Consider the following 19,895-nt stretch of genomic DNA (forward strand, 5'->3'; position numbering starts at 1 on the left):
CTGTGTATGCGCAATTAGAGCATCAGTCGGTCATTAAACAGCAGGATTAATGCCTTGTGATCGACTGCGCTCAGGGGGATTGTACCAAGCCTGGCCAGAAGGTTCTCTCCTCTCATCCATTTCCTCCTCCTCTTCCTCTTTATCTGCAAGGAATGGGAGAGAGAACCAGTGGTGCTCTGTAAAGTCTCCATTACTAATTAATGAATATTCCTTGAGCAGAGAGGGAAAAGAGAGATGGATAGAGAGAGAAGAGAGGGAGACTGCACCCATGAGACAGAGTTGCACGCATGGCCGAGTTCCTGCACTGTGCCAGCCAATGGAGATCCATCAAGAGAGCGCGAGAGAGGGAGATGGAGACGCAGGAAGAGATGAAAGCAGAGGGTGGTTCACAGGCAAGAGATTAGCCCTGTAAAATTGATCCCCAAGCACAAAAGCCATCGGCCTCCTCTACTTTTTCCTCCTAAAAGCTGGTCTGGTTTTATGTATTTATCGTTCTCTGCATTGCAACACTGAAGTTTAAAACTATCTTTAAAGGTAAAAAAAACAGAGAGAAGGCATTACAAATCCGAAGTCAAGGTTAACAAAGTGAATCACTAATTATTTTTGATACAGATCCACAGCCTTGTGACTCCAGTGTGTAGTCCCAGCAAGCCTTTACCACAAGTGAGCATTTCTAGGGTTGTTTGGTCAGCATCAAACAGCGTGAAAGTGAGAACCTGCAATTTTTTAGATAAATTAATAACAAAATGCAGCTTTCACAGTATCTCTGGTTTTCTGGAAGGCTCATTCCAGAAAACAGAGCTATAGTCCCACTGATATATATAAGGCAGTTTCTTAAATGTTAAAGCCATCAGCAGAACTTGGTGTTTTAGACTTCACTCTCCAGTTTAAAGCTTCTGGACACTCTTTGTCTGTGTTTCTAGCTAAAGATTGGAGATTTCAAAATTCAGTTTGACTTTCACAGGCTGCCGAAGTCAATAACATTTGGAAATCCTAAGGAGTGAGTGGCATTTCTCCTTTCTGAATCCTTGCCTCGGGCACCCACTGGCCTACAGTACTTACAACAACAAGCCTTACGTCAGTGTGGGTCTGGATTTTTTTGTGTCATCACTGCTGTCACAATCCAAGAGAGCAAATACACCATTACAATCTTTAAAACAGGATTCCAAGTGCAGAGTCAGACATCCACACAATGGATGCTTTCACATTTTGCTGCAAGAATATGGCTCCTAGGCTAATATCTTCATTTGCTACGTTTTCCTTTTTGTCAGAATGTGTCACACCATAAAGGTGAAGGCATAAAAACCACAGGCACATTTCTAAGTACAGGCCACTGGGAAAAATAAACAGATGTTAGTACTGATGGGCTTCAGGCTGATGGAAAGAAGCACCAGGAAACCGAAGAAAATAGTGGTGCTTGGGAGTAGCATCAATCAAATAGACATCATTTATTGGATTTACTACAACTGCTGTTTGAAAATCAAAGCCGTGTAACAAAACAGATTTACTAGCAAAAAAGTTTAAATTCTACCATGTGCAACGCATAAGCAAGCCCACAACAAATAAGTCAACCCAGTCGTTTTGAAAGAATTCTTGTCAACGTCTGTACTTTTAACCAGTCACATGTGGGCAAGATCAGATCTTTTTGCATTTCTAAATGTAGTAGAATCATCTGCAGCAGCTTAAGCTGTAGGAGTTTTATTTTAGATTCACAAACAGTTTCCTGTATTGGTTACAAGAAGGCAGAAACAGTTCTATGATTATACAGATCTTTTCTTTTTTCACTACAGGCTCACTGACGAACAATGCAAGCTTGTCTCACAAATATGTCTGAATCCCAAAATGCCAATAAGCTCATTTTTCCCATGCAAATTTTTTCACCAGTTAAAAAAAATGCTGACCATCAACAAGGATCCCTTAGTTCTAAGTCTGGTTTATACAAAATCAACAACAGATTAGATTTTTCACCTATGTCCAGTGACCCTTCATATGCTCAATGTATTAACGACAAGTCCAGCTTTAATCAGATGTTTTGATGTTTCAATGATTTCAACATTTGTTGCCAACACACTTCTGTGTTCCACAGTGTGTTTCGAATGGAGCATCTCTTACAGATATGAGGGAGGTTATATCATTTTGAAGCTGTGAGACATCTTTTACCACAGAAGACAGGAAAAAAGGCTGACCTGTAAAAAAGTGAAACTTTTAGCCAACACAGCACTCACGGACTACTGAATTGTGCCCCTTGGAACTGGATATTCTGCCCTGAGGTGCAAAGAAGGGTTGTTTTTATTTCACCTTTGATTTAAATAGGCACAGACGGCAGGGGTCAAAAAAGTGGGGGAAAAAAAATACAAAAACTAAGAACTTGACAAAGCTAGAAAAATTCCAAAAATGACTGCATACCAGCAGCAAAAAGGACTTTCAGAAGATCACTGTGAAAACAAGGCTAGGGAGTGCTGCTACATTAAGCTTTTTTTTTTTTGTTTGTTCAATCAGTGGATGGATCCCAAGAAATGTGTTTATCATCAATTGGCGGATGAGATGGACATTTTTAATGCAATCATCTTCTTTTCTCCTCCAACATTTCTCTCTCTGTCATTCTCTAGAGACTTAAGCCAACATTCAGTAATGACTAGATGTGTGAGCTCCAGAGACCAAGGTGGAGATAACTCGCTGATAACCTGTTCTGGGTGGCAGATGACCAGCTTTTTCTTCCACCTCTCTTCTGTGTAACTAATAACCCCAGCCATCTATCCCAAGGATGTTTATATGGTTACATACATACAGAACAGCCACACTCAAATTAAACCTATTGATCACATCAGATTATTCCAGAAATCTCCTAGAGTCACAAGTAGCTGAGGGATCAGCAAGCTGGGAAAGATGGAAGAGGGGAAACGTGTTGCCACACTGTTAGCGATGGCTGGCCCAGTGGGACATGCAGTGCCGGCAAAAGGCATAAGGACCTACTGGTAATAACTTCAGAAGAAGAAGAAATGCACCCCTGAGCAATTACCCTCACATACAGACATCCATTCCTAATTTCTGTGCAAAAAAGATTAGTGAGTCTTTGAGAGGAGGAAAAGGCAGCCATTTATCTTTTGCTTTGGATGCCCCTGGTCAGGAGATTCCACCCGCTTTTGGAGGGTAAAGGATGATGAAGGGAGCATGACATTTGCATAAGAATACATGCCTGTGCTCAACCACAGGGAGAGGAGAGGCAAGCCGTTTATTTCAGCGGTGGTATCCGCTTGTTGAGAATAATTTCTGTGCATGGCCAGGGGAAGATTAGAATTGGTTTTCTCGTTGTGTCACAAGCAAGGCATGTTGTCCAACAGTATAGAAAAGGGACTTGGTGGTTTGTTAGTCTTACATCCCTTCAATGGTGATTAATTGTCAGACATTAAAAAGATCCCTGAAGTTTTCCGCCCTTCACTACTCTCATCTCTCCAGCTCACTCCTTCTCCCCTCATCTCCCTGGAGAGAAGGGATTACTGGCACACTGGTATACAGAAATGGCACTTGCTCAAAATTAAAAGACTTTCACAGGCCGCTAATCTAATGAGGATGGAGTAGGGTGGGGTGGGGGGGGCGTGTTGAGCAAGCATCATTTCAGCTGCCGAAATTAAAGTAAAAGAGCGGATTTTCATGTTTACCGCCAACATTGCACTAAAGACTAAAACACAAAAAGAAAAGAAAGCTTTTTCAAATTCCCCAAGCTGAGACTAAAGGCAAAAAGTAAAAAAAACTTCAAACTCGTGAGGCAGTTAAAAGGCAACAACAGTTCCAACATTCCAGTTGAGTGTACAAGTTGGGCTGGCCTTGCCACAGTCGGTCCTGCCAACACTATTTGTCAATTTGCACCTCCACAAGCAGAGCACCCAGGAGAGTCCATAAACGCCACCGGCTGTCAATCATCATCCTACTTCTTGGGATACACACACAAACATTGTGCCAAAGCAATGTTCCTCAACCCTGGTGCTCACAACCCATAAAACCGATATTTTTCTATTCTATCAGCATTGAAATGAGATCCCACTTAATCACCAATTACTAGGTCTCAGTAAAAAACAGCTGAGTGGAACACACACCTTCACAGATACAGGTAAAGCCATCTGCACAGATCCTGACATTCCTTCATGTCTCAGCTGTGTTATCGGGTCTCAGGACACAACACCCTGAACAGATTGATCAGCAGCTGCACAAAGAAGATTGTGGGAAGGAACAGGACAGTAAGAAGCCCTCCGGCTGACTTTAGATCCATCCAGAGAGGCTGCTATGCTTCATTTCACTGGCAGAGCCCCACAGCAGCTACAGGAGGGGGGAAAGCTCCAAGAGGGAGGAGGGAGAAATCTTCCACTAGAGAGATGGGAGCAGCAGCCTCCAAAACAGGAAACACAGATTACGACATGACCCATCTGGGAACTATTCACACTGAGACACAGCTGAGTCAGGGTGCAAACACTTGAGGAACACGGCGAGTGGGGAATGTGGAAAGAAAACTTATGAGGAGCTCAGGATCCAAGTCTCTGTCTGTGGGCACAGAGAAAAAGAAATGGACTGTGCTCGTTTTCTTAGAAATTTGGGAAACGTGATCTAAAATAAAACCTGCCAAGAGTCGTAACAGTCATCATTTTGTGTTACCTGAGAGATCCACTAATCATTTGATTTCAATCTCCTGAAGCATGTTTAATCTTCCCCAAGTCTATTTACGAACATAACAGTGACTCCAACAATTTCCAAATATAGATTCTCCATACCACTGCCTCCTACTAGAAATGTAGCACACTCCATTAGAGGCCCCGAGCGAGAAGCTTCAGGTTATTACCAAGACCCGTTAGGCCTGAATGAGCTGCCCATCGTAGCCTTCAACTGCCATTCTGGGTCCATTTCAAGCACAATGTCCCATAATGAAGGAGGGTCACAGTCGGCTCATACTCCGAAGTTCAATCTACATGGCAGAGAGCATGAATAAAAATGGCCTTTTCCCATCTTCCCCCACTAATGTTACTGGAGAGGGGAAAAGAAAAAAATGGAGGGGGTAGATGCATTTGCCTTATTCCTGCATGACTGCTCCTGCACATTGTTTCTTGCTGAAGTTATGATAGGGCTGAGTTCAGTTTCTGGCCTTCTTGTGCACTCTCTGTATTTTGGCGAAGTGGCTTTAGCCTGCATGTTTGTCTTTGAGAAAAGCCCTGCCTCATCTGCTGTAGGGCAGCAGTCACTTCAATCTGATAACCTGCTACCAGACACACATGCAGTAATGATATAGTGCAATGCCCGCTGTCTTCAGAGACACAAAGTTTCCCTACAGGTGTTGGCACTAGCAGCCATGCTGTCTGGAGGCATCAGGTTACAGATTTTAACACATCGCTCTCACACTTACAGGGCATCTCCCGTGTGCCAAGATGTCAATCAAGCACTGATATCTGTATCATTTTTCATTGTACAACCAATAATACATCTTGACAATGACTTATGTTCAACTGCCTCTGTCACAAAAGCTGCAAGCCATCTGCACTTCTAGTTGTCTTTTACAGCTATCAGTCTTTAGTTAGTTATACAGTGTTGAGTTGGTCCAACAAAAGATGCACTGGTAGTGGAGGCATACAGTGGCAAGAAAAAGTATGTGAACCTCATTGAATCATGGTTTTCTGCATTAATTTGTCATAAAATGTGATCTGATCTTTATCTAAGTCAAGAGTATTAACAAATATAATGTGCCTAAAATAATAACACAAAATAATTCTGATTGATTGGTCTTTATTGAGAACAACTCTAAAAAAAACCTCACATTGCAAGTGGAAAAAAGTATGTGAACCCTATGAATAAGGACCTCAAAAAAGCTAATTGGAGTCAGGTGTTAGCATAAGTTAAGAAAATGAGTTTGGAGCTGTGGACTAGAGCTACTTTGATTGACAAAAACCACTAACTTTTTCCAGTTTGCTCCACACAAGAAGAATATGTTAATGTAAACCGTGCCTCGCCAAAAGAAGCTTTCAGAGGATCTACGATCAAGAATTGTTGATTTACATGAAGCTGTCAAAGACTTTAGTAATTCACCAGTCTACAGTTAGACAAACAATCTACGAATGAAAACACTTTGGGACTGTGGCTACTCTATCAAAAGGTTGACCACTACTCATCAAAGTAGCTTCTTCTGTCTGTATACATAGGTTGTTTTTCTTGCCAGAGTAGTAAATCATACCTACACTAACAGAGCTCTCCCTCTCTAATAAAATACATTTTCACAATAACAAGAAGGTAGTATCAGACACACCTCTGTGTCTGGGAGCACTTGGACTGTTCCCTTGAACTCACTCACTGAATCTCTACTAGCACCCTGGGTGTCGTTTTGTAGCTGACCCTGACCTCCGATCTTAATGTAGCCAGTATGCCTTATGAAAGGTATGTGTTCGCACAACTTCATAAAACAATGCCAAGGTTTCCCCACCTGCAAGCTCATGGTGGATGAGATCGGCGAAGTTGGGGTCGTCCCCCCACCAGAAGAGCCAAAGTTCCCTCCGGCCCTGCCGCTGACTGCGCCGCCATACGCTTAGCACGTCGGCTTTCAGGCAGCGGCTGAAGCTGCATAGGATGGGATCCTCCTCTGTCACGGGGAAGAGGATGGGTGCAGAGGTGGGACCCTGCCACACAAACCTCTTCCATTTGATCCCTGTCAAGTCAGCCTGCAACACAAAGGAGGGGAGAGAAGGAGGGCGTTAGTCAGCACACTCACTGCTTCAGAATCCACTCTGCACCAAACATAAGCTAAAAAGAGAGTAAAAGTAGATATTAATCCTCTTTGGGCAGGAAGTTCACCCTTCCCCTGCTTCTGACACCTGGACTTTCAAATTTTGCAAAACAGAACAAGGTATGAAGAGAAATGCAGAGATTGAAAGATAACACAGAAGACAAGTAGAGAATTAAGCTAGAGAACTAAATGTTGCTACAAAACAGAAACTGCCTCTAACAAATTGGGACATTTGTTTGCTTCTGCAGAGAACTGCATGCTTATGCTTCAGGTGCTTTCAATATCACCATGAACAACATGTTCAAAGCACAATTAGTAACAAACTAATGCTGGTAAATGTAGTCTCGCCACCTCAATCCTCATTACTGGTGAGTGCTGGGGTGGGGGGGAACTTTGCCTTTCTATAAACGCTGCCTGGCTTTTATAGAGAGAACAAAACATACATGAAAAAGCCTCATAGGCAGTAAATCACTGGCAGGGTTATTAAGTGTTCAAGCAGGAGCATTAGGGTCCACTGCTAGCTAGCACTGCTGCTTATCACCCTAGCGCCAATGGGCTACCCATGTCTATTTAAACACATGCACGCACACACTGTAAAGTGTACATCCTCATTTCCGCCTGGCAATCTTGGTCCTCTATCTATTCTCGAAGACATTTCAAGTAATCTGAGTGAACATGGACAGCTCATTTTCATGCTGTTTAGTCGGATTTCGTTCAGGCTGAGTTGGCAAGCAGTCCCTCTATATATACCGCCAATTAATCTATTACAGTTCAGGGGATATCTTAACTGAAGTGCAGAGGCACTGAGCCTGAACAATTGATTACCCATGGTTGCGGTGGTGCAATGGTGTTTTGCCGAGCTATGGATAAGCCAGGAGATTTGTGGCGTTAGTTGTGGTGGTGGCGGTGAAGCTTTGGTCAAAACAGACAGCATTGTATAGCATCAGAGCTAAACAACAAGTTTGTCAAGACGTAGTGAGCTCAAACAAATAATCAAAAACTCAAGATAAAAATTAAAAATGGCAATGATAACACAAATGAAATTGTTATTCAATAGTTATTAATTTTTATTGATACTTCATTAACAAATATAAATGTGTTTTTTTATCAACACCTCAGAAAGAAAGTGTCTGGCAATCATAAAAAAATGCATCATCATCAACTTAAAATTTTAGGATGCACCATCAAAACATCATGATCTCTCATGAACAATCTGGCTCCTAAAGGCATTCAAAAGCTGCTAAGCATTATGAGGACCACTTTCCAGGTGCAAACAGCAGAACTATATTTGTGTGTAACGGCAAAGCTGCAGCAGTTAGGCTTCTCCTTCCTGCTGGAGTGTGAGAAGTACTACATTACACCTGCATCTCGCTCGGAAACATCTGTGCACACAATGCAAAGGGAGGGTGGGGACAACGGTTAACTGTGAAACCAGATCATAAGTAGCACACATATGCAATTAGCAAGGGTACACCCCCATCATCTTTCTGACCACAGCCAGTTGTCCACAGTGGTATTATATGTTTCACTGTAGAAAAGGTTTTGCTCATAAGTGCCCAACAGATTTTATTAAAGGCCTCTCCTGCTCGTAGGGATTGCTTTCACACTTTTGTGCACAGCCCGGCATCAAGCTAGTCACAGTGCACCGATACTTTGGTCTGAAATGCATGACCCTTATTCAAATGAGTGTTTCAGTAGCTGTTGCTGTTTCGAGCCACAGTGATCTTTATAAGTATTTTACTTGAATTAATTATAACTAGTTCAATCCAAATGTAATTTGTCTGAAACATTAATTCATGAATTAATGTCATAGTTTCAGGTGACTAAAGTGAAAGACACACACATATCACAGGCCACATCTAATACACCAGTAAACAAGTTACATTTACAAGAAAAAAAACTATTGGCCAAAGCAAACTGTTCTGTATCCTAAAATTAGAAGTTTCAATCTGTTCTAACAATGAGACCATTAATCAATTAGTCAATCCACTAAAGACTTACTTCTTGGATTATTCATTTATAGTAAACATGTTGGTTACAGACCTTCTCACTTAACAAACACAAACTCAGCGGTTTTTGCATAGATCTCTAAAAAAAGCACTACGAGATGTGTGTGGTCATAAGAACGTTAAATAGTTTCATTAACTGTCAGCCTCAAATCGGCTGACTTCTAAAACGGCACAGAGCTTTTTATTATCTATGGTTACTACAGTACAACTATATATGCAGGGCAACGTGAACCAAGTGACCACATCTTGTGAGCACTGAACTGTTGACTTTGTTCATTTCTGAGATTTGCACTCACTGTTAATGCATGAATCAAATACAACAGCACAGCCTTCATCTTACATTACAAATCTATTCATCACCTTTTTGTGACTGTTTCTATTGCTACCAGGATGTTTGCATCTATGCAGCAGTTTCTCTGCCAAGTAGGCAACTGAATACATTATGAATACCTCCTGTGGAAAATGTGCCACAAAAAACCTTCACTAGAGGAAAAAGGTATAATCAATTGCTCTGTGCTACTTTCTGCAAGCAATTATGCTTAGTAATAAATGACTCATCGAATGAAATATGTTTACTACTGTTAATCTACATCTCACATCTTTATCCTCAATATTTAAATTTAGCAGTAACAGCCACTTCAGCACCTTATTACTCTGCAATAAATGATCACAGCAAATTAATTACTCACAACACTAAACAAGGGTTTCATCATCAGAGATAAATCCCCATCTAAAGTGTGACAATAACATTATGAAATCTATTCAATATTGGAAATCACATAAGTGCCATTTGTGACACCATCACCCTGAGTTTGATCAATACCTCATCCTAGAACAAAAAGTTTCCAGATGTAGAAGGACTACATTGAAGAAAAGACTGGTACATGAGAGGGTTAACAGTGTAATGACAATCTATACACTGTGGAGTTAAAAAGTGTTCAATGACTTTTCTGAAGTGCTTAAAAGTTAGTGAGAGGACAGGGCCAACAAGTTTTAAGTCCCAACACTTCGAGTAAGCGGGATAAGTTCATTTTAAACCTTGTGTGCAAAGAAACCAATCACTTTCCGCGAGACTTCAAGCAGAATCAGTTTTGTTTACACAGGAAGTGAGCCAAGTATTTGCTCTGCTGATTCATTTAACTATTGGTGAAGACTAAAAATTTGTTTATGCACTCTATGAGTCTACAAACAATATAATAAGATCTAATGTCCCTGTTGAAATACTAAACGTTAATCCTTGTATCAGCAAACTATCAGCTGCACACAGATAATAAGATAAAGATTTGTACAGCGTTGCTGGATGGAAACATTCTGGCTTTGAAACATAAAATGTAAGACTGATAGCAAGTATTGTATTAAAGGTGTACTTTATAGATGACCATCAATACAATGCACCTTATACAACGTCATAATAACAAATACTGCAATCAACAACATATAGCTGAATGATTTATGATTTTAAAAACAAATTCTTCTTCTTTCTTCTTTGCTCAGATGTTCAACAGGCTCGTTTGTTTAGGGATTAAACTGGCATTAAACTGCACCTGAAACTTTACTTACTGTAAATCACCTTACTCATAGCTGCTGTGTTGCTGTTTTTTCACCATGATTTTCTTTAATCAGATGTTGCACCCTGTACAGTACATGTGACAGTGTATTTAACCAAACTGTGGGCTGGATTTAATCCCCGCCACACATAAAAACATTTACTTCTGTCTTTACATACTCCTGTCTGAACAGACAGCGCTGAATAGTCCTTCTGTCAAAAGTCTAGACACATCAGTACTCCACTCTTCATCAACAATATCCAAGAAGCTGACTGCTCTATCAAGGATAAATGGGCCTTCTGCAGTTGTTCAGTCTGTCCTTTCAAAATAAATTAGTGGCAGCCTGTGTGCAAAAGCAGAAGGTGCCAAGGATATTTGTATTTCCTTCCAACTTGCATTACACATGCAGTCTGTGTGCAAGAGTGTGCCTCAAACACTTTGGCCACTGCTATGATTCTGTACACCCCCCCTTCTCTGTCTTAGTAAACACTCAGGTATTTGAACAACTGCTTATAAAGTGTCTTGGCACAGCAAGCAATGACGGCCATGAGCTTTTTTCTTTCATTTGTCAAAGCCAAAAATCACACTGCTGCAATAAGAGGGAATCTAAGGCCAAAGCCACTATATGGATATGGGCAAGAAGTTTTCCTGAGGTGACGCCTGCCCTGGTGGGTGGTGGTTACAACCCCTGACTTTGCCAGCTGCTCACCTTCCCTCTGGCCACTCAGGGGTCTGGTTCTCAGTAGGGAACACTGTGCGTAAACAGCCGCCTTCCAGCCTTTCAAGATATGCGACAAGCAACAGGTGAAGCTGCTCAAATCATGTTGCAGAGGCTCTTTTTCTACAAAGTCTCACTGTCACTGTTCCTGTCTGTCACCTCTTTCCCTCAGTTAACCCCGTCATGAAGCAATTGTGAAACTAACAACTGTGTGTTTACATTTTTGCAAATTCTACTCCAGTTTCATTCCAGTTGGTTTATACACAGCTTTTGTTAATTTACTGTATCCCGCATGCCTTTGCAACAGTTATAACTTTTCTTTTTTATGACACTGATTTCCACTGCAGCTTAAACTACATACTTAGGGGCACTTTAGCCGCACATTATGAGTTACCCAACAAGCCCACTTATAAATGCTATATTCAAACACAACATAGTGCAAAAAGTAGTATTATACTCTGGTTGAGCCTATGCACTGAAAAACGAACGAGGGAAAAACTACCACAATGTGTTCACATTCTTTCACCATAAAACCACAAAGTGGAGTCTGTTCAGTGAGTGAGTCATAACAGCAGTGGTGTTATGCTTAGTCTCACTGTGCAGGAAAATGTTAACCAGACAAGCATAGCACCACAACTACCAGCCTCTACCTTGTCTGTCCACTGTAGCCAACGCTGCCTTCAAGTGCTGTCGTAAACATTGTAATTACGAGTTCAGCACACACACATCGATCCAGCTGAGTAGTATTGAGAGAGTAGGGATTTTCTGCGAAGAAATGTTACCTCTAGGAGGAGGACAGTTTGGAGGCTTTCTCATCCTGATGTAAAAGCAGTGTAGCATTTCACTTTGGTGTTATTATACTACATTTAAAACAGCATCAGTGTTGATGCAGTTCTACTCTCACTCCTAATTTAATGATTTTGCATAGATGTGCTAACAAATCAATGTACAGTTTGTGCACTCTGTGGTCTTTTCCTTCTGCCACTGCACCACAAAGTGGTTTTGTGTAGTTTGATCTATAAGAAATATCTACTTTTTTTAAAGGGTTACCTTTCAGCACTTGACAAATCACATAAACAACTTCCAACTGTGAAAGTAAGATGTTTAAATGAGCATGTGAAGGCAGCATTACACTCCTCTGCTGACCTACAAGTGAAACTGTAGTTAAGCCTACTGACAAGCCAATTAACTGCAACAACAAACACATTCAGGCCATGTTTCTGATTATCCAGCCAGAGGAGGTACTCCACAATCAAGCAACACCTTTACATTTGCTGCACTGGCTGTGGATTAAACAGTGGACGCTCACAGTACTATTTATCTCACAAGGGATTTTAAAAAAATACCTGTGAACTCTAAGCGGGTAGAATCCCAACCACAACTATGTAGGGTGATGTCAACAAGCCACAACCAACAACATGATATGATGAAAAAGACATTCAGAGGCAGACAAGCAAACAGAGAAGCACACTAGATGCTTCCTCACAGTGTAGTTGATAATAACAAAAAGTGTAACTGAGATATGTAGCTACCTAGATGTTGGTAATGCCCAGGAATGCATGCCAGAGATTATATAATCAGCCTGGGGCCTGTGCCCTAGTTGGTGTGAACACTACAAAATGAAGTCCAAGGAGATTAAGCCACTGACAAACAAGACGATGACATATTACATAAATTATTGGCGTCTGCAAAGAAAAACTGCGACCACAAACAATCTTGCTGCATGTTTCCTGCAAAAAGGAGCTTCCTAGCCAACACACATATGGTTTCTCAACGAGCTGTGCAAGTCGGGCTTTGACATTCGCTCCTCCTGGAGTTTACAGTGTTGTACAACAACAACAACAACAGTATTTCACAGCAAATGCACCATGGTTGTCCAAACTCAATTATAAGTGGAGTGCATGAAGTGTTTCGTTTACAGGTGACCACTTGATAGAAGATAGTGGAAATGCAGTGAGAACTAGATAGCAAGTTAATAATAAACAGGGCGCTGAGGCGAAAGGGGAGAAAAGTGCTACAACAACTGTGTCTTTGGGAAACATAAGTGGGCTTTTTGGCTGTAAGATGCACAACACTTGTTTCCGTGCTAACAGGCGATTTGTTGCTGTCTGTCATGTTACATGTAGTAAGTGAAGCTTAACAGCCGAGTGGCGTTAAGCTAGCGTGTTTTTTGTTAGCGCACAGGAAAATACTACTGTAGCAAAATGTAAAAAATGAACAAAGTGACCAAGTGTTACAATAAGGGGCTCATAGTAACACTGGAGAACTGGGGTAGCTTGTCCTGAAATGATGTCAGCTCGACAGGGCCGTAAGCCTAGCTAAGCTACTATCAACTGATGCCTCAGTGGCTAACGTTAGCTTAGCCCTGCTCAGCTAGTTAAAAATGGCTGCTTTCCTTTAGTTTTAAATCTCTTACCAGACAGAATAGATTGGAATGGCAATCCTCCAAGCTGGCCCCGTTTGGTACAAAACAAGAACTCATCCTTCCTCACTGCGAGATCCAACTCTCCATCATTTCACTTCCCGGTAAATAAAGAACAATTCGTGGATTTGTGTTTTCAAAGATGTGCAGGCTTAATCAACGAGAAATATTTTTTGCAACATTTGGCTGGAAGATAGTTAATTCTACAACCTTCCGATTGCAGTTCCCCGCCGGAGCTAAAAGCGGATAAAAGACCGTGTGCTCTTTATGTCGACATCTCAAAAGCATACAGTAAAAGCAAATTGAAGGGAGCGACAAATGTTTATAAAACAAAAAGAAAAGGAGAGCAAAAGAGGCAACTCTCCCCCTCCCCCTTAGCCCTAAAACGGTGTCTGCTTAAAAAAACAAAAACGTCCTGTCTTACTCCTCCATCGCAAAATTCAGCCTAAAAACGAAATACATCCTGTAAAAACCTCTCGAAATCCGGCATCGGCCTATATTTGAACGAGTATTTCGATCATAATTTCAGCCTCGGTTCCTTTTGGTTTCCATTTGAATTCATGGATTCCTTTCTTTAATGGCGGCCACAGGGACAACTCTGCCTTCCACAGCCTATTGGCTCATTCGTGGCCGAAGCTTCGTCAAGCTCGCCGCACACAGACAGATACACGGCAGACAGCAGGTTTACACTTCCGGTGAAGTAAAAGTACAGAATTGCTTCCTATAATATTAGGAACAACACCATGGACATAACTAAATGGAAAGCTAAAGCTGATATTTACATTTAATTATCTAATAAGACTTTTGCTTTACATTGGGAACCACGTGTTAGTAAAAGATGCTGCAAAGTGTTGGTCCCGGCCGGCGCTTTATTTTGACAGTCCTACTAAGAGGCTCCACATGTTATGGCTGCACGCTTGACGCTGTCGTGGTCATGAGGGCTGTAATAACACTAGACTGATAGGTATTGCCGCTAGGCCAAGCGCAAGTGGCGCTACTGAGCAACAGATTTCGTTACTAATGATCAAACCCTCTAAACTTGCTCACTTACACAGTGCACCACCTAGCGCATGTGATGTTGCACTGGAAATTGAAATGTGCAACCAAGACGCACAAAACGCTCTCTGTTTTATTTCAATCAGACGCATTCACTTGACCTCGGTTTAACAGGCAAACTTGGTTGTGTTGAAGCGCGGAAAGAAAGCAAAAGGATATTATTGAGGAAAATGTTTAAAGTGCCTACATAAAGAGGACACTCTGAGAACACTTTACCAGATAAATAAATGAAAATGTCATCGCTGACAACCTTTCAATAGCAGGAGCTGTACCACCAGTGTTCTTCAAAGCCTGACTAGAAGCATAATTCATGTTTACAAGGGCAGTCAAAGCTGAATCAAATAAAAGACAGGGGTAAATGAACTGTAAACTTCACTGTCAAAAAGGAAATGGAGTTAAATGTCAACTGCCTCAGAGGGCAATAGTTTTTTGTAAGCTCATAAAACAATTTAATTTGAACCTTCACAAAACCAAGCACATCCTTTTATGACTTTAACGTGGTATCAGTTACTAGTTATTCACCGACTGAACTGAATCACAGACATTTATCCGCCTCTTCACCTGCAGGACAGAGACATGGTGCCAGTTTTCTTTCAACCTTACACAGACTTTTTTGAGGGAGAGGGGTTACATTTAAATCCATCAGTACAGAAAGACCCAACAGTGTCTCAGCTGATCATTGCTCAGGTGCATAATTTAGGCTGACAGTCAAAAAACACAAACTGCTCACAGAATTCCAAATAACTTCTTTTTATTTGTGCAAACCACTGTTTAATGAAGTTGTATATCTGGGGATAACAAAAGCTTCCTTTATATTGTTTATTGGATTCTGGATACTGTTCACAGGTGATGGTGTTCCACATCAGTTGCCTGCAGCTTGGCTTCAGATAACAGACATGATCTATCAGGAAGTTTTGCTGTGTCAGATGTTTACAGAGTATTGTTGTAGTCATTCTTTCATAATTGTTTCCAGGTTACAATTTATTTATATTTTACTGCAACTGTAAGGAACAAAAGATATTAGTCCAACTTATATGATCACGTACCATCAGCGGAACCTTCACAGCTTCCACATTTGATTTATCTGTTCTCCTTTGCATGTATTTTCCCCCTGCATCACTGCCTGAGAGCAGCAAATATACAATCGGCTTGTTGATCAGACTGTTTAGCAGGGTGGAGAAAAATACTTAAAATGGACTGAATTAGGCCTGGTCATTGATAATCTCTGTGATAATCACAGTGCATTGTTGCCCCGACAGTGTTCAATCTCAGACTAAAGTAGAAATATGCAGCAGTGCAAAAATAAATGGCTGCTATCCCATTTTGAAAGTGAGTTTGCATATGTGTAGCAATAAATAACAGTACAACCATTTTCAAGAGCTTCTCCTTTGTTTGCACTGAATGTTTGTTGCAGGACTGTAATAAAACTAATGAATTTAGTTTTTTCCAGGTTATGATGGACATGCTTTTAATATGAGCACAGGCATATACAGTATAAAGATTTTTTTCCAAAATAGTGCGAAACATTTCCCTAACTGAAAGCTGCTATTGATCTCATACAACCAGCATCCCAGCTGGTGTGTAGCCAAACCAAAAGGGCTCAAATTACAGCAGCAAACTGTTAGAAATAAAGCACAGAAAGCCATTTACCTGCCTGATTCTTTTGGTTTTTATGAAGTCTAGTTTGCATTACGCTTAAGGTCAGCTGAATGGTCAGTTTTCTTTGTAGGCTGTGTAGCTGGCAGTTATACAGAATTTCAACGATTCATCAAAACCAGTAATGTGAACTATATATGCACTATCATATGATCCAATATTATTAGCCACGGCCATACAAAATAGTTCAAATAGTACATATTCCACCTGTCTTGATTTTTTTGTTGTTGTTGTTGTTTTTTGGTTTAAATGTTTTACTGGAATTCTTCTAGTAAGCCAGGATTTTAAATTCATCCAACTTTCCTTCATCACTGAAGGAAACTGTGCAGTGTCTGCTAATATTAATACAGTATGAGCTGTTTTTAGTCACGGTGCTTTCTTACTTTACTAATTAACTGTATTTTCTTCGTTATCCTGTGTTTCACTTGAGTCGCAGCTTCTATGTAATAGTTCTTGTGTGCATTTTTTCAAGTGGGAGCTGGGAAAAACTGGTTTATAAAGGTGTTGATGGCAGCATGTCCTGAGGCTAGAAAATGTATTGCTGCACCTGAAATGCTGATAAAGTCATGAACCTGTGTTTGCATGAAGACCAACAACACTGTACCAAACAGCAACACGAGGAGATCAGTTTGATCCAAGATTTCTTTTTGAAGGGGTCAGGGGGTCACCAACATGACCTCTGGAAGATGAAACCATTGTGGAACATGAAAAACAATTGTTCATGCAATAACTAAGAGGCACACTATGCCTGCTCAGTGTCCCTTCACAGCTGTGGTTGGTACTTTTGCTTGTTGTTTGACTTTTCTCAAGTAGAAGAAGCATCTGTTCCTCACAAGAAAAAAAAAAACAAAACAGGAAAATTGTCACATCTAAATGCACTCTCATATTAATTATGCAAGCACTATAAACTCATTACAAATACAATGTGTAACAAGAGTTTTCTGCTTGTATCGTGCACTCTCCAAGGCCCTACGAAATCAGCTGTGTGGCTTCCATCTGATCCTGAAGGACTGAGCAGCTTTCTGAACCTTAAGTCTCCCCACAGGAATGAATGATAATCTCACATTCACTGCTTCCCTCCCTTTATCACCACCCTCCTTGATAGAAAAAACAATTGTGGCACGATACCATCTGTATAAGACAGTTTAAGAGAAAGAAACATCTAATGGTGCAGACAATGAGCGCAGTTGTCATAACAGAGTAACTAATCTGCTCGTGGTTTTCTCTCACTTATCTCCTGCTCCTTCTTATCTAATCTCACAGAGATATTCTGTCATATATAGCAGCACTAAAGAATATTGGGGAAATGCAAGTGTAAGATAGTTTAAAGCTCGCTAACTTGCTCTTTTGACATTTGATTTGACATGCTCTGTGGTCCCTGCAAGTTCGCTATACGAGCATTTGTCAGGTGGCTCTGGATCCCTTCTATGTGATGAAAGCACGGTGAAGTGAATAACAAGTCCAAGATTTAGCTGTAAAGAGAACCCGACCTGAATTTAATGATGGCCAGTGGTCAGAAATGACAAAAAAAGCAACACATCTAATATAAAATTCAACTCAGTTGTTATTTACCATGCTCAAGTATTGACTCAAGGTGAAAATGCACTGTGGAGAAATGTGTGGCTTCAGGCTCTGATAGCTGTTCATGCATGTGTAGCTGTGTGTGTGCCCCGTGACCTTAGACACAGGACAAGAAACAGGACAAACATCTGTGCCACAAAAAACCTTTCTATTAATCAATAAAATTGATCAGCCAGGGAGGAAAGGTTGTTCTTTCACTGGCAGACACAGCTGAGGCATCCACCGGTTCAGAGTGTGACTCCAAGGTCCACAGATCAACAGCATAACTTGCGTTTACAGAGGACAAGTGGCAATATCCCATCCCTAGTTTTATGATGAAAAGGGACAAGTGTGCCAAATAAATTAGCCCTCCTTTCAGTCTTAATGTGAAAGCACACAGAAATGTGCTTTACACTTTCCCTCCCTCCTTCCCTATATAAACATATAGTAGACACACACTGCTTATTGAGGTAGTACCCATAAACCTCATTGTGATGGATTGTTGAGAGCTTTTGAAAATAATGAGAACAAGCACTTATTCTATTCATTTGCTCACATAATGGCACTTGGCAGAGACTTGAAATTATTAAAAAGTGGAATAAAAAGATCTTGAGAGTGAAGGTTACGCCTGAATTATAATAGGATAATGCAGTAAGAGTCACGGGGTGACGTGAACTATTAAAGCTCATACCATTCAAATGCTTACTATGTTTCATTATACTCAGTCTACATGGTCATTACCATTCCTGTAATAGACCCTGAGCAAAAGCTGACATTAAATAAATAAGTTCAATGATCAGCACTTTTTATTTCTTAATAATAATAATGCAGTTGGCTAGTTAGTCAGGCAATGACTATAAAGCTGTAGGAAGCAGAACATCACGCACGGCACTTTACGGGCTCTTGGTTGTCCTGAGTTCATATAAATGTAAAATTGTGTTCTTTGAATTTTAGAGGAGAACACATTTCACCAGGAATAGTGCATTAGGGGTCACTGGAGCACTCGTGGTGCAGTGTCTGTAGCTATTACATAATGCTTTAGTTTAGACAAGTGAGTGACGTGCATGACAACAAATGAATACTGTGCAGACATCTTATCTTTACCCCATGCAGAATAACCTGCTTCTACATACAGACACGCATAGAAATGCCGAATTAAGAGTTTCTCGTACGACAAAGTGGGAGCAGACCCCTCCTCAATAGCTTGAGAGGGCTGCAGAGTGCTGTCCTCATCCTGCATTTGAGCAGGCCGGCCTAGAGTGTGTAAAGGTTCATTGAGTGAGGGGTCATGCAAAGCAGACCTCTGGCCAAAAAAAATCCCATTGTACTGTTTTCTTTGCAAGGTAATCAAGTTAATATAGCATGAAACATTTTTAAATAACTGCTGTCTGCTTGTTGACTGTCTTCACAGGGAAAGAATAAACCTCAGTTCTTTGTCAGCTGTCACATATCCACCTGCTTTATTACAGGAGCAGTGTGCCACAACACGGGTCTCTTCAGAACAGCATCCAACAGTGCTATTCAGAGGCAGTTAAGCAGAGAGCTGGTCTTTGTTGAGTCACTGCCATAGTTAAATTCTGTGAAGTGCTTGTCAGCTCAGTTGTTGCAACACTGCTTTGCTTCTCTATCTGGGATGAGGTCTGGCTGAGGATAGCGTCATGTTCCCTCCTTTGATGGAGCTGAGGGCTAGTGATTCGGGTGCTGCCCCTGTGCACACAGGAACATTCCAGGCACACAAATAACGCCATGGCTGTGCCTTTGTTGCAGTGCTGACTAGACAAGAGCCTTTCTGCAGGGCTGCTGCCTTTAAAAAGACGGAGTTGTGCATCCCCGCTGGTAAATGATCTGACACACTTTTTCCCGCTGCAGTCTTTTCACAAGCCCTTGTTGTTAGGCTGTCGTAGTTATTCTTCCTCTCCCTTCCCGCCCTCTCGGTTCCTTCCCCCCCAACCCCGCACACCCACCCTATACACTTTTGCACACACATTGCAAGCAGATGGAGGAAAAGGTGTCTACATGGAAGAGATTTTCCCCTTTCCTATGCAGCCTTCTATCCCTCAGAAACAGCATGGGATTAATAAATTCAATAAGAATTGAAAGCTAATGAAATATGCACCCCCACCTCCCTCCTGACTGCCAGCCACTGGGAAGAAGGCTGAGCACAGAGCTC

The 19,895-nt window shown here is 41.2% G+C and overlaps 1 protein-coding gene across 1 annotated transcript in view; it reads right to left on the minus strand.

Moving 5' to 3' along the window:
- med13a (mediator complex subunit 13a) overlaps positions 1 to 14,052 on the minus strand; it is a 63,014-nt gene extending 48,962 nt beyond the window's left edge. The window contains exons 1-2 of the mRNA XM_026372870.2: positions 13,448 to 14,052; positions 6,458 to 6,692 (exon numbers count right to left, since the gene is read on the minus strand). Of these exons, the coding sequence (XP_026228655.1) occupies positions 6,458 to 6,692; positions 13,448 to 13,513 (301 nt within the window). The 5' untranslated portion in view covers positions 13,514 to 14,052. The remainder of the gene's footprint in view (positions 1 to 6,457; positions 6,693 to 13,447) is intronic.
- Positions 14,053 to 19,895: the final 5,843 nt, after the last annotated feature.

This window comes from Anabas testudineus, chromosome 14 (assembly GCF_900324465.2).
Source record: "Anabas testudineus chromosome 14, fAnaTes1.2, whole genome shotgun sequence".
Lineage (NCBI taxonomy): Eukaryota > Metazoa > Chordata > Actinopteri > Anabantiformes > Anabantidae > Anabas > Anabas testudineus.